At 43.1% G+C, this 15,840-nt stretch overlaps 1 protein-coding gene across 35 annotated transcripts in view; it reads right to left on the minus strand.

Moving 5' to 3' along the window:
* Nucleotides 1–15,840, minus strand: part of DCX (doublecortin) — a 327,175-nt gene that overhangs the window by 18,696 nt on the left and 292,639 nt on the right. For 12 of the 35 annotated variants that reach the window (XM_013986337.3, XM_085008218.1, XM_085008220.1 and 9 more), the window contains one exon: nucleotides 4,598–4,692. The exons of 11 other annotated variants lie outside the window; for them this stretch is intronic. In XM_013986337.3, the coding sequence (XP_013841791.1) occupies nucleotides 4,598–4,692 (95 nt within the window). Of the gene's footprint in view, nucleotides 1–2,533; nucleotides 4,693–15,840 lie in introns of all 35 variants that reach the window. 12 more of the 35 variants (XM_013986336.3, XM_013986332.3, XM_085008214.1 and 9 more) reach the window with 2 other exon arrangements.

Here is a 15,840-nt window from a genome sequence, read left to right on the forward strand (position 1 = left end):
TTTGCACCTGAAATTCATTTGCTTCGTCCCCTGGAGCCTTACAGAACAAAATGTTTGTAACAGATACAGCTGTGCTGGCGATACTATTGCGTTAGAGAAAACAAAAACTTGGTCTCTGGTCCAAGAAGCTTATAGTCCAAAGGAAGTCAGAGAGAAATTTTGAGAAACCTGGCTTCTAGTTTGGGTTTGCTTTTTCCCAAATGTGCCCTGTGCTTTTCTGATGGTGTGGCTTTGTTCTTGCAGATTTTTTTTTTTTTTTTTAAAAAAGCTGGAACGCCTGTTCTCTTCACCAGCCATCAAGAGCCTACCCAGGCTTGAAAGTCCCACTTAAATGTCACCTAGTCTGTAAATTGTTCCCCATCTCCCCCCCTCCCTCAGTCAGATGTCTTTTCCACCCTCTCTGTGCTCCTACAGTTCTTTTGTTCGCTCTTGATTACTCTACCAAAATCCACTTAGACGGGTGCCTGTGATTTAAGGATCAGGACCCTGCTTTGTTCATGAAACTACCTCTCTAAGCACTTATAGGAGGGCAGAAAAAAAAGTCTGGAAACCCAGAGGAAAATGTCTATTTCAATAATGTTAGGTATGTTTTCAAATAATATGTCAAATATATTTTCCTTCAATCTCCAAGCAACTTTGCAAGCAAAACGCCTCCACGCTTAAAGCCATGAGGGTAATCACTAATCTGGAAAAAAATTAAATAAATCAGAAATTTCCCTGTGTTTCTAGGCATCTTGAACATCTTTAATACAGTACATTCTCCAAATCGTTGAATCATACTGGGGTCTTTAACCTCAGCACCTCCTTTTTCTCATCTGTAAAATGGAAACATTAGCCTGTCCTGTCTCTTTCACAGGGTTATCACAAGGGGAAATGGGAAAATGGCTATGCAAAAAGATAAAGCAGTACGGAAGTGCAAAATGTTGTTTTCATTAACTATACAAGGATTTACTTCGTGTCCATATTGTAGCACTTGAGTATGCGGACTTTGGCTAACCTCGTTGCAGCTGCATTAAAAAGGATTCTCCATGAGTTGCTTAAGAGAAGAAGCCAAGAGGCTGATTACAGCCTAGGGCCCTGCCACAGCCATCAAAAGTTACCAAAGGGATGCTGGGACTTCAAGTTTGTTTCCAATTGCGCAGGAGGAAAGTCATGGCCTTGGCCACCTGCTTCCTGTCTCCACCATGACTCACACCTTTCAGGTCCACTTGGATGGGAGTTCAGCTGAGATGTGCTTAGGCCCACTGCCCAAGGACCTTGATTGTGCTAAGGCTCAGGTAACTGTGTGAAGGGAGAAGCAAGAAGTGGAGCCTGAGCCCCTAGGGGACTGAGCCAAGGTCACAACACACTTTCTAGCTTATTCAGGAAAGCCAGTTCATCCTCCATCATTGGCGGTGTCAGCATGAGGCTACTGCCTCCTAATGGGATGCACTAGGAGAGACGCAACATCATTTCTCTGATACTTCTGTCCCAGATGCATGATCTGAATTTAACCACAAGGAGACATCAAACTTAAATAGAAGGATATTTTACCAAATAACTAGCCTGTGCTCTTCATTTCTACAATACATTGTTCTAAAAGATAAAAAAAGACTCGAGAACTTTTCCAGATGAGAGAAGACTAAAAAGATAGGACCACTGAAGGCAATGTATGACCCTAGAATGGATCCTGGACCAGAAAAAAGAATGCTTTTAGGGCAACTGATAAAATTTGAATATAGACAGCAGAGTGTATAATAGTATTGAATCAGTACAAACGTCCTGATTTTGTCATTGTACTTTGGTTACGAAAGAAACTGTCCTTATTCTCAGGGAATACATACTGAAGTATTTAGAGGTAAAAGAGCATGGTGTCTGCAGCTTAATTTCAAATGGTTAAACAAATTTTAGTAACGTGTGTGTGTGTGTGTGTGTGCACGCAAGAGAGAGCGAGAGAGAGCGAGAGAGCGAGAGAGAGCGCGAGAGCGAGAGAGCTCAAAAATAAATGGGGAAAATATAAGCAGCTGGTCAATCTTTATAAAAAGTATACAGAAATTCTTTGTATTATTCTTGCAACTCTAAAATCGAAACAGCACAGTTAAAAGTTAAAAATTAATGAGAATTATACCAAAAATCTCAATATTTTTATTTTTAAAATTTTTATTTATTTTATTTTTACTTTTTTGCTATTTTAGGGCCACACCCACAGCATATGGAGGTTCCCAGGGGTTGAATTGGAGCTGTAGTTGCCAGTCTACACCACAGCCACAGCAACACGGGATCCGAGCTGCGTCTGCAACCTACACCACAGCTCACAGTGACAACGGATCCTTAATCCAGAGTGAGGCCAGGGATCGAACCCACATCCTCATGGATCCTAGTTGGGTTCGTTAACCACTGAGCCTAAATATTTTTAAAGTTTGCTCCAGAAAATTGTATAATTTATTCCTTAATGTTTGTTTGCTTAACTGTCGTAAAAAGGGTAATTTGAAAGATAAAATGATACACCCCAAACTCCACAGTTAAAAGAGTGAAGCTCTGACAACGCTGCCACCTGTAGCTTGTTCTAGTCCTTCAGTGGTTAAATCTGTGTTTTATTTTATTTTTAAAAATTTTTTGTATTGTTATTTCCCCAGCACAATTTTTTTTTTCTACTGTACAACATGGTGACCCAGTCGAATTGAGTCTAAAGCCAAACCAAACCAAACCAACCTCCCCCCAAAAAAGCCTGCAAACCCAGTGCCAGCTCTCATCTGGATGGGCTTATGGATGGTGGGGCCTCAACCTAAATGAACTATGTCCACTGAAAAGTGGAATGACTCAAGTGTGCAGGCTAAATACACGCCCAGGCTGCCCCCGGCCCCCTGGGGGAAGGCACCAGGGTAGGTCACACTGCCCAGAAGGAAACTCAGGGCAAAAAGGCACAGGGCCAAGCCACAGGAAGAAACAGCGTAGCCTCCATATGAGGTTCTGTGTGGAGAGTAGAGCAACAGAAGTAGGCTATTCCTGTCTTCGAAGGTCCACATTAGCAAGCTTTGCTGCTCAGAAGAATCACTGAAAGCTGATTGCAAAAGCGATTTGCATCCATCTCACAGTCTCTGGGTAATGTTGGTTACACAGTCCGTTGAGCAGACCCTCCTTTGGGGAAACCAAACAGTGCAACAGAACAATTCGAAGGTTCTGCTCAGGGTCGGTACCGGAAGTTGAAGGAGTCATTAAAGGAGTGGAATGGGCATTAAGAATGATGGGGCACGCTGTACAGCGGGAAAATAAGTAAATAAATAAATAAAATAAAGTGGGGAGAAAAAAAAAAAGACTGATGGGGCAGGTAGTGGTCAGGTTAACCAGAAAATTAAAATCCTCATGTAGAGAAAAGGAAATGAAAATGCGTGGCAGACAGCAGTGTGCCCTTAAATGTGTAACGACTGACTTTCTCAGGGAGAAAACAACAACCTCGATTTGTAGAATGTGCTGAATTCCATGGTGTGCATATTCCCCTCACCATGAGTTCTAGTTGCCAATGCGATGTCATTAAACGCAGGGTTGGGAAGCCACGTAACACAATCAGCTCTCATGAGCCAGGGTGAACTGGCTCCAGCAGACAGCTGGTCGTAACCTGGGTGCCAGTCTTATACCTGCTACTACCTAGCTGTGTCACCCTAGTAGGTAATTTCACCCTTCTGGGTCTCAATTTCCTCACCTGTAAAATATCAATCTCACAGGATTATTGAGCGAATCAAACAAAGCTACTTTATCTCCAGCTAAGATCTCTTCTAGCTTTCACCATCCCTGGCCACACTGGTGGCTTTTTGCCTTTTTCCTTCCCGTGGTAAGTCTCATGAGCCGGGCAAAAACAGGAGGCTCAGAGAGGAAGCTGCTCTAGGGTGTGGTAATCAGAGCAGAAACCACATTCATATCACCTCAGAGATGCGGTTAGAGGCAGTGGGCACTCCAGCTTTTTGACAGGGAAGAGACTTCTGGGTGGGAATCAGTTTGGAAAGCGGGGTAGAGAGTTTACGCCCTTCCATTATTTTAGTGATATATTGACTTGGGATGACTTAGAGATGTAAACGTGCCCAGGGCCCATGCAATGTCTATATGCCCTCTGCATGCCCTCCCTTCTGACACCGGACCTTCAGACTCTGCCTGGTAATGAAGACTACACAATGAAACTAGGGGCTGTTCACATTTTGATGTCCCGCAGACTTAAAGGGAGCAACTTCGGGCTAACTTTATGTCACTTACTGGAGCCTGGGGACATAAGTTGCCCTCGGCTCTTTGCCGTCATGCCTCTGAACTGGAGGGACGAGTGCTCAACTCATGCCCTGAACCATCCCTGGGTGATGCTATTAGCTCACCATGGGTATTTGGGCCTTTGTACCCCCTCCTTTGGGTTTCATATCACCAGAAGTACAGAAACCTGGGGGCAGAAGAATAAATAAAAGGGACTGGAAGCTCGGCCCCTGCTGGGATTCCCAGGGTGTCAAGCTAAGGGACTGAATGAAGGGACATTCTGGCCTTGATGTGCTGCTGAGGGAGACGGAAGAGAAAACCCTCACCAGCCATTCCAAAAAGTCCGAGTGCAAAGGGGTTTAGTAAGGTATAAGAGACATAATACCTTGTGCTTCCGGAGGCTGCCAGGACTGGTGGGCGTAGAGATGGGAGACTGCTTAGACTTGGGGGTAGAGAGCTGGCTGCTGGAGGTTCCGTTTGCTAGCCCGAGGCAAGAGAAAAGGAAGGGATAAAAATCAACAGCATACAAAGGAACACGTTAGCCTTCCCCTCCGAAGCCACTAAGAACATTCACACGAGGTACACGGACAACCAAGCGATTTGATGAGTAGAACAAAGGTGAAAAGAAACACATTCCTCAGAAAGGCAAGAACAGCAATCCTCAGTTAATTAGATCCCCTCGCAGTGCAAGGCGGTAATCCACCCACCCTTTTCGCCGGAGTGCTTCCAATTACAGAGGTCTGGTTCTTTTCAAACCCTTTTCATATTCATTCCCAAGTTTGACCCTAGCAACATCTCTGGGAGGTAGTCTGGGCACATATCACTTTGTTTCAATTTTATAAGTGAGACAAAAGTGAGGCACAAAGAGGTTCTGTGCCTTACCTTAAAGGGGAAGAAATACGGGTGATTTGGACCAGGGCACATCCCCCGTGGTGGCAGATGATGTGGCAGCTGCAGGATAGCCAGCACCATTGTCTATCTCCACGTCCCCCGCCCCTTCCCTACCTCATTCTTGGTGAAAAGAACAGAAGGAAAGAAAGAGCAAGGGAGCTCATTAGGAAGAAGAATGAAAGAGAAAGTGGAGGAGAAACTGTATGAAACACAAAGAGAGGCTCAGACAGCAAAATGGGCAGAGGAGAGAATCAAAAAAGAGGGAGAGAAAGAGATCAGGAGTGGAGGAGAGAGGAGATGAGATTCTCGGGAAGAGAAGGACGAAGTTTGAAAAATCCAGAAAAAGGCAGAGAGAAAGAGAAATAATGACAGTGGCCAGGGTCAGAGTACACTTCCACTTGTCTCTAGTCAGTAAAATTCTGAAAATGAGATGCTTTCGTATTTAACATCTTCATAGTCCACTGTGTTTGCAAATTGTCTTATATTCCCTGGCTGACAGATTTTTTTAAAGACCCAATCATGTAAAAAGAAATGAGGTGCACTGATGTGGAACAATTAAACAGCTTTCAAAGGGGATTCACGTTCAGACATCTCATGCTAGAGTTAATTTCTTTTAAAATCTAAGGATCTATATTGTTCATCAGATTTTCTGAAATGTGCTTGAAAAATAAAGGCAAATAGCCCAAGGCTGTGGAAGGGGAGAGAGAGAGAGAGGGAGGGAGGGAGGAGGCATGAAGGAGGGAGGGAGGAGGCAAGAAGAAGGAAGAGAAGACAGTAAGACTGAGAGGAGGGAGGAAGAGAGAGAGAGAGAATAGAAAACTGAAAAAGTTAAGCAGGAAGATGGCCTGAGTGTGTTGCTGTTAGTCCCACAGGTAAAGCTTAAACTGGTATATCATGAATATTTCCTGAGGATATGTTTTCCCTGTACCACTTACAAGGTAATGTTTTCCTAGGTTCTGAGCCTGTATATCAACTGTAGAGATGAAAGAAACATCACTATGGTGGTTGCCGAGTTTATCCAAGTGCAAGTGAGCTGAAAAATGGGCACTTAGGCATCCACCTTCTGGCTTTGTGTATTCACTCATCTCTAAGCCACTCGCGGAGAGGCCTTTCTCCCTGTCATCACCTCCTGAAGTCACTCATTCATCTAATCAGTAGTTACAGAGTATTTTCTCTAAGCTAGGCTAAGTACAAGACATTGAGGTTTCAGAGATAAGTCACTTCCAGTGGGGAGGCAGGTAAGAATATGCCAGGAAAAGTGTGATGACAGAGCCATACAAGGGGTGCTACTGGAGCCCAGTGGAGAGGCTTTGAAATCAGGAGCGGGGTGGGGGTGGGGGCAAACAAGAGGAGGTAACACCTGAAAAAAAATCTTGAACAATGACTAAGGAATAGCCAAATCTATAGAGACAGGGGCTGGCCAGCAGGGGGCAGGGAGGAGTTGGTGGGGGGAAACAGAGAGGGTCTGCTAAGAGGTACAGAGTTTCTTGGGCGGGGGGTGGATAAAGATGCTCTGCTGTTAAATAGCGGGGATTGCTGCACAACTGTATGACTAAACTAAAATCCAGTGATCTGTACATTTTAAATGAGTGAATTTTTTGTTATGTGAATTATTCTCAATAAAGACATTTAAAAAAAGATGAATGGAGCGAGTTGGGCAGAGGAGGTAGAAAGTGTCTTTGAGATTTTGGAATTACACCAGCAGGGGCAAAGACATGGAAGTGTGAAAGAACACAGTATGTTTACAGAAGTGCAAACAGTTCCAAAAGGCTCAAGCATAGGATGCCAGCCGTGAGTTCTAAGACGTGAGACTGGAGATGGGGGATAAAGACCAGACGCGGAGGATGGGGGGGTGACTTTGTGGGCCTTTTGTGAAGTTTGGCTTTGATTTGTGAAAGAAATCTGGGACTGCTACCATCAAATTTGCATTTAAAAACGATTACTCCAGTTGCTGTGGGCAGGCTGAGGTGGGGTGGGGTGGGGTGGGAGGGGGTAAGGGTAGAAGCAAAGAGATTGGTCCAGGTGAGAGGTGGTGATGGCTTCAATGAAAACACTAGGGAGAGAAGAAGGCATAGGTAGAAGATAGGGACCTGGAGGCCAGACAAGCTTAGGATGTTCTGTGCACATACCACGTAAGCCACCCAAAGAGGAACATGACCTGTGCCAAACAGCACAGAGACTGTGGGAGCTCGGCTTTGCCAGGGCGCCAGGGTTTCTGGTGAATAAAGGAGGCACTTTGGAAAAGTCGAGAGTCTGTGGAGCCACAGTGAGGCAAAGTAGTCAATTGCTCTGCCGGAAAAGGAAGGAATTACTGGACCACCCACAGTGCCTGAGGGTATCCAAGCAGGACCTGGCCCCTCGTATTCCAGACAGAGAGCAATCTGGGTGATCAGTGTGAGCCGACGACAAAATGCAAGTCTTCCAAAAAGCCCTGACCTCAGCCAGGAAGTCTAACAGATGGCGGGCATCCCCAGGTACATTCTGGCATTTTGTTCCACGCGGTCGCTGTATCCTTCGGCAACAACAGATTCTAGTTTCCCAGCCTTTGTCAGCCATGCTAACAAAGGGATGGCTACTATACTTCCAACGTGAAAACTGTTTTTCACCTACCCTCTCATCTAGCTTCTTATCAGACTGAGAATGAGCCCACTGGTCTTGCCAAAATGTGGAAAATCGTTAACCACAGCATGCCTGTATGTGAGTCAGTTTCCACCCCTTGGCCATAGATCTGCGTATACAAGTTTCGTTTGCAATTTCCAGTTCCTTTCTCAATATTCTCTGTACCTCTCTTACTCCCAAACTTTAGGGGTAATGCACAAATACATATGCCATCTGTACCTCTCCATATTCTCCGTATGTGCACGTATGTTTACATATATGTCACTGCCACTCCCCTAGCTAAGCAATATTAAGCTACCTGTAAATAAGATTTAATGTTGTCATCAACATTCAATAAGCATTTTGAAAATCAGTTTTTAACCATTGAACTACCACTCACTGCATTGTTGAAAACATGCAGACACTTTCCCAGACTTCCTTGATGGAATCAAACCCAAAGACGGACATAGAGAAACGAGAAAATGTAGACATGTACACGCAAATGTCAATTCCTTACAAGCTGAGGGAGCGCCTACGTTTACAGGCTAGATAAAAATATAGTCATATATGCATTTCTTCTATGGGTTCTGTGAGAAAAAAAAATCTGGGAGGGTGCCATTTGATATGGATTCTAAAGCCAATTCGCATAAATGTCAAGCAAAAGAAGTAGCAGGAAAGGATGAAAATAGGGTCTGACGAACTGCAAAGTCTTGGATTGGCAAATCCACATGGACAACTGTCACAGTTCATTTTGTGAGTGGCTTTAAAAAATAACACCAGTTTGATAGTCCTCATTTTCCTTTATTCTGCTTTACATCTTTAGCTCCTGTCTGTGAGTTTCCATTTCTCAACTGTAATTTGAGAACGTATTGGGAGAATCTTTGCCCTGTTTTACTTGTCTCTCTTTCTCATTCCCTTCTGAGAACCACAGCACTGTCTCACTGTTGTCACCTTTTGTTTACTCTTATCCTTGTATTCCTGTCTTCTCATTGCACAGTTCAGTCCCCCCACCCCCCACCCTGCCACAGACACACAACAAGGTACATCAGAAACTTTCTAATCTCCTAGGCCACCTTATCAATCTTATCAATAAAAACCAGGCTAATGAGATCTGAGCGTCTGAGATAAGCTAGGCACTCTTTTCTCTCTTTCCATGTTCTCTCTCTCTCTCTCTTTCTCTCTCTCTCTTACACACACACACACACACACACACACACACAGCCTTATTTAATTGTATTCTTTCTGATGGGAAAACAGCCTTGCTCCAGTCAGAGGTAGCAAAGTCAGGATTTGAACACAGGTCTCTCTGATCCCCAAGCCTAGGTGGATGTTTATCAGGTTTTGATAAACATCCACCTAGGCTTGCTCTTCCTATTTTACATGATCTGCTTCTGGGACTCTTTCCTATGACAACTTTCTGAGGAGGGTAGGAAGGAGGGAAGGAGAGAGAAGAGTTGGAGAAGAAAAAGGAAGACAGGGGAGCAGGTAGAAGCAGACACCAGAGCCCATCTTCTAGGCTTTTATCTTGCTTGATCTGGTTTAGATTAGAAAGTGATTAGCAAGAGCTATCTTTCATTCACACAATCAACTGGGTTTCATAGATGATGTCATGAGACAACAGCAGACAGAGAAGCCAGCCAAGCTTGTAACTACCTTCATGCCACTGAGCCCTCTGGGAAGATGGTATCTGTGCCCTGTCTGTCACTCCCCTCAGCTATGCAGCATGATTGCCAAGCTTGGCCTGGCACAGTCTTGGCTTACAGGCTTCTCTGAATACTTTTGCCTGCCCATTCCCCAGAGCTTGTCTTTAAATCCTTGGCTCTATCATCATGGAACAGGACAAGCCCAAACAAAAGATGGCTGGTACGTTAACTAGGTTGACTTAAGTAGATTTATAAAATTTTCCATATATGGGGAAATAGGGGTTCCCAAGAGTGAGGAATAAGATGGAGGGAGTCAGCTCCCCAAGAACAAGAAAAGAGTCCAATTTCTGGCATGTGTGGTCAAGAGCAGAGTATGGTCACCAGCCTGGCAGAGGTGATGCTGAGCATTTAGATGATAAAATTCCCTTGTCTGGAGACTGGACTGATCCTGGAAATCAAGATGCAACTGTGTGTAAGGTGGGTGTAAGTAGCCACAAGGAAAGCAATTGAACTGTCTTAGACAAGGCATTATACTTTCCAGGTTCAAGTTCACATGGCAGAGGAAGACATACTTTTCACCAGACCTTTGACTGGAGACCAAACTGATTTAGTAGTCATTCACTTAGCTCTGGCTTTTCCCTTCCTTCTAATTCCAACACTTGAGCTCAACTTAAATAAAGTCTACTGGTTTCGGTTTGATGTCTACTTTGAAATATTGCTCACTGAAAATAAATAAGCCCATCTACCAAAAAAAGCCATGGCAATAATTTCAAAACCACCTTAATAACTGCAGCTATATTTCTACTATTTTTTAAAAGCATTTGCCATATATGAATTCACATGATTCTCCTGATAACCCCAAGAGATGATAGCCAAGAATTAATGGTCTTTTTTGGACTGTACCCGCTGCATATGGAGATTCCCAGGCTAGGGGTCAAATTGGAGCTACAGCTGCCGGCCTACACCACAGCCACAGCAACACCAGATCTGAGCCAAGTCTGTGATCTACACCATGGCTCATGGCAATGCCGGATCTGTAACCCGCTGAGAGAGGCCAGGGATCAAACCCGAAAGCTCATGGTTCCTAGCCAGGTTCATTTCCACTGTGCTACGACGAGAACTCCTAATGGTCTCCTTCTGATCACAAGGATATAGAGGCTCAGAGAGAGCAGGACTCTGTGGACTTGAGGATTTGCTCACAGATTCATTTCAAAATTTCCTCAAAATTAGCATATCTCATACCTTCCACTGTGACTTTTAGCGGTTCGTTCTCTGTCTTGTCTTTTCTAATTCCGTAATGCCTTGCTGAGGGGGATCTCAATACACAATTCAGCAACTTTCTTATTTTTTCTCACACTGAGATGCTCTCAGTGTTCCTTCATTCCAGTCCAAAGACACCCTGTTTTCTCCTTACTTACACAGGGAGTTTTTCTGGAAGCCCATCCAAGTAGAACCAAGGTGGTTTCAACTTACTTCAGAACAAGGCCAAGAGACAGGGCCTGTGGTTTTCACACATTCATTCCAAAGAGCCCTTGGGCGGAGTGTGTGGATTGGTTTGGCTAATTGTTTCTGCTCAGTGGAAAAGCTTTTGTCCTTCACCGCAGAGCCATCTAATAGGGAAGCAAGAACTAAGGGTTTAAGAACAGTTCTTCACTGATTTGATCATAGGGCTGGCTCTCAGGCCAAATGCAATCATAGGCTGTGAGATATTGTAACTTCAGAAGTTGGAATTTGAATTTTAAATCTATTCCCTACAGAGTCTTGGACAGCATGTAGTGGTGAATCTTTTAAAGAAAAGAGAAAAGTAAGAGTCTTCCCTGTTGCCAAACAAATATGTGTACCCATTTCTGCAATATTTTGACACGGATCAATTTCCCTCAAGAGGAGGACATCTGTAAGAAGGTGGAGGGATGTGCCAGGATTGTTTTCTCAGGCTTTATAATGCTGACCACATTTATCTCCAGTTTGACGGTGGTTCTGTGGAGAACATGTTTCTGGTGGAGTAAGCCTGTTGTCAACCCTCGCTACCAGTTTTATGGGGCAGGAACTAGAACAAATGCCATGGCTCTGAATTTGTGGAAAGAACATATGCTCTGGAGCAGTCAGGGTTTTAAACCCTGGCTTAGCCATTTCCTAGATGTGTGACCTCCGGTGGAATCTACCCTCTGTGTTTGTTTCCTCATCTGTAACATTTGAATAAAAACAATGCATGTGTCAACTGTTGTTGTTTTGAGGATTACGTGACAGACTAGATACACAATGCTTAGCCAAGTGCCTTAGCACATAGGGCGGGCTAGTAATGACATCTTCTTTGCTATTACTAATGCCATTACTAGAAATGGAAGGAACTGAAGCAATGAGTTAGAAAATCCCCTTCCACAAGGGATAATTTATCAACCCACACAGGCTGAGGTCAGGCAGTAGAAGATTGAAGTTTTCCTGAGTGAAGCCCATGACTCCTGGTTTTGGCATGTTATTGCCATGCCCCCCAAAACAGTGCCCTTGGTTCTCTGCTCTTCTCTCAGCATTACCATGGGGGCAGGGGCAATCAATGAACTCAGTGTGGAACCATTGACAGTTTGGGAGCAGGAAAATAACTCAATGGCACCAGATGTATTAAGTGGATAGAGATTTGAAGCAGAGATACTACGTAGGAGTGTGTTCAGTCATCCAGGCACCAGGCGATAAAAGAAAGGAAGAGACTTCTGTGTGAGAAATGTGAAGATGTTGCAAAGGTTCAACAACAACCACAGTAAATGGTGGATGGAAATTAAACAGTGGGAAGAGTCAAAGATAATGCCAAGGTGTCGGGCCTGGGGAATAGAACAGAATCAATCCTGATGTCAGGGAGTTGGAAGGAGGAAACATTTTTGATCTTTAGACACACTGCAGTGGGCACATATAAACAGAATTGTCTGGTAAGCACTCATGGCGCTGACATCCAGAGAGAAGGTTGGGGCTGGAGATGTAGATTTACCTCTGCACCCTGATATACTATATTCATCACCACCTCTGCTCTTTTGTTCATGCTTTCTCTGTTGCCACAAATATCCATTTCCTTATCAGTTGAAATCTAATCCTCCTTCAAGCCCCAGTTCTTCCAGGAAGCCTTCCCCTACTGTCTTACCCTCTGATGAACTCTCCCATGAACTCTAAAACTTCTAAGAGCACTTACTGCCTGTATCTCTCATGCACTTGGATTTAAACAAACCATTATCATTAACTCTTATTTAGCACCACAGTGCAATGGTTAAATTGTGGACTGTGGAGTCAGATTGCCTGGGTTCAAATCCCAGCTCTGCCACTTCCTAGCTGTGTGATCTCGGGCAGATCACGTAACTTTCATATGCCCTGGTTTCTTCATTTGCAAAATGGGGCTAACAGTACCTACCTCATAAGGTTATTGTAAAGATTAAAATACTTAATGCATGTAAAGTGTTAGAATGGTTGCTTGTTATGTAAGAACTGTCTTTACATAATTGTAAATAAAATTTTATGTTAAACTTACATGCATACTGGTTCCCTAAATAAATCACAAGCTTCTTGGTGACAGGGAATTCATCTTATTCTTTTTCCTCATACCACCTAGCATTACTAGGTACCCCACCAAAACCTTGGAGAATCAGTTGTATTTTAAGCATAAGTCCCAGGCTATAGAAGGTTGCTAGCCCTTCTATTGCAGGCGATGAGTCAGCACTACCACCACATCCCACACCCTATGGAGTGTTAGTATACTGCTTGCTCCAACCATTTCCTAAGCAGCTCGTCAAGGAAAATGGAAAAGTTGCCTTAGTTATAGGACAGTTCTTCCACTTAAACTAGACATAATCTGTGGTCTTAGAAAGAATCAGAATTGGGGAGGAGACAAGAAGTTTTTCTCTTCCCATAGATTCACCAAGGGCACCACTTCCCCTTGGATTGACAGTAGGGGAGCAGATAGAGTGGCTAGGACTGGACACTAGAAACAAAGGTGCTTAATTACTCATGGCTGTGCTCTATGAAGCACAAACAGAATGACAATTACTGCCCCACCGCCCTGCCTCCCAACATTCCCCTTGTGGGAGAAGATGGAAGGAAGCAGAGAAGCAAGGATCCTCCAACAGAAACCGTCTATTCACTATTCTGGAGCTTCCACATCCTGCCACAAGGACAAGGCAAGGATTGCCTGCCTGGAAGTCAGTACATCTGGGCCCTGGTTCTCGAGTACTAAATAGACATTGGAAAGACTGCAACGTTACATCTTAGTTCTCTAATCTAAAACAAACAAACAAAAAAACCCCAAACAAAAAGCAAAACCAACTGGATAACTTTCCTTTCCCAACTTAGTTCATGGTGCTCTTACGAGTGACAACTGAGATGATGGATTTGGAAATATTCTGCAAAGTAAAGATCATTTAATTCATGTAAAAGATCATTATCTTGAATGTCTCTCAGATGCAGAAGGGTATTGTACTGTCTAATACAATAGCCACTAGTCACATATGGTTATTGAGCATTTGAAGTGTGGCCAACCAGAACTGAGATATAAGTGTAAAATACAACCCAATTTCAAGGAATGTGAAATATCTCATTAATCATTTCTTATATTGATTACATGTTGAAATGATAATATTTTGGATATATTTACTAAGATAAAATATATTATCAAAACCAATTTCACCTGTTTCTTTGAACTTAACTGTGGCTACCAGAAAATTTAAAAATTGCATACAAGGCTTGCACTTGTGGGCTTGCATTATATTTTTATTGGCCAGAGCTTGTCTAGACAGTCATATTTAGGAAGGTCAGAACAGCCAGGTCCCTCCACCTCGGGCAATCCAAAGCAGCCTGTTTGTTTCAGAAGAGAACAACTCCCAGATACAATTCTCCCATGGACACCCCCGACCCGGCTGTTGTGTGGCCCTTGACCTCCTTTTTCAAAAGCTGTATATTTTGATAGAGAAGATATTTGTTCTTGGGAGTTTGGGAACAGAGAAGATCTGACTGTCAGGAATAGGTGCACAGAGGTTGGGAGAAGGAGTGTGGGCAACTTTGGGTTGCTACAACAACAAAGACTTACTGTTGAAGAATAGCAAACTAATTATCACATTACAATCCTCTCAGCCTACCAGGGTGGGTAATTAGCTTCCTTGGAGACTCCTTAAAAAAAAGGGGAAAAAAAAAAGATTCCTTCCCAGCAGCTAGCTGACTTTGTCCTTTTAATTCAATTCAATTCAATTCAATTGGGTAGTTGCATAAAGAGAAAAATTAACACATTAATGGCTGAAATGGAAATAGAGACACAGAAATGTCTTCCTTTAGTTCTGAAGCCAGGCTTATCTTTGCCCATCAAAGTGGCAAGTCCTGGGTTAATCAAAATGGAGCACTGCACAAACTTTCTTCAAACATTCCATAATGTTTCTGGGCTCAGGTTTCATCTGTTTACCACACAGTTGCTTGTCCTACTTTAAAGACAAACTTGGCTAATGGGACTTGGATTCCAAGAGTCCATCAGCTCGGCACAGTGAAAATGAGAGCCCCATATAGCAATATTATGTAGACAATCAAATTCTTCCTTAAGTTGGGGGCTTAGCAACAGACATTCCATTTGGGGCAAACTCAGTATTGGCAGGAGTGGCGATTGAAATCCAAGGGAATAAAGCAGGGGATTTTGATTTATTCATGGGCAGAACAGGAAAGAGACAACTTAAGGACTAAGGAACAAGAAATCAAATTATGACGCAAATTACAGACCAAATAGCATCAATTTACTAAACCTCAAGTCAAGCTGAACCCAGATATTAACTGAACCATGAATTGGACCAAATATATATATATATGAAAATCTAACAAACTTTTTCAAACCAGAATCAAACCTATATATTTTCTAATGAATTGAACATCAAAACATTCCTTTAACTGAACCTGAACTGAGCCAATGTTTCATTTGGTTTGAATTCTGGCTAAAGATTAACATTTCTGGCTTTACCATCAAAGGAAGGTAGTTAAAATTCCCTGGAAATGGCCTATCTTCCACAACCTTTAGTTACTCAGGTTGAATGAAGAAATATGGATCCATCCACAAGTATTAGACCCAAGACAGATATACACAGAATGAAAACAGGGTAGTACTATTGTATACCAGAAAAGAACAAAGAATTTCAACCCTCCTCAAATGCCATTATTCTTTTTCTTTTTGGCCGTGACCAAAGCATGTGGAAGTTTTGGGGCCAGGAATTGAACCCATACTGCAGCAGTAACCCAAGCCATAGCAGTGACAATGATGTCTCCTTAACTCTTTGAGCCACTAGGGAATTCCAATGCCATTATTCTTTGGCTAAATGCATATTAACCTGTACATGTCCCTTGTTAATAGCTTGGAAAACTTTGACATTTTGTGAAATAATTTTTTCTCCATGTTTGTAAGGTGAAATTTATGCTAATGCAAAACTGTGCATTGTCTGTGGCTCATCCTTTTGGTGATCTGATTCTGATTTTGTGGAGCTATTATACAATG

Source organism: Sus scrofa, chromosome X (assembly GCF_054392235.1).
Source record: "Sus scrofa isolate SSC_HxYL_T2T_F1_AM1 chromosome X, Sscrofa_HxYL_maternal_Yorkshire_Landrace_v2.0, whole genome shotgun sequence".
Lineage (NCBI taxonomy): Eukaryota > Metazoa > Chordata > Mammalia > Artiodactyla > Suidae > Sus > Sus scrofa.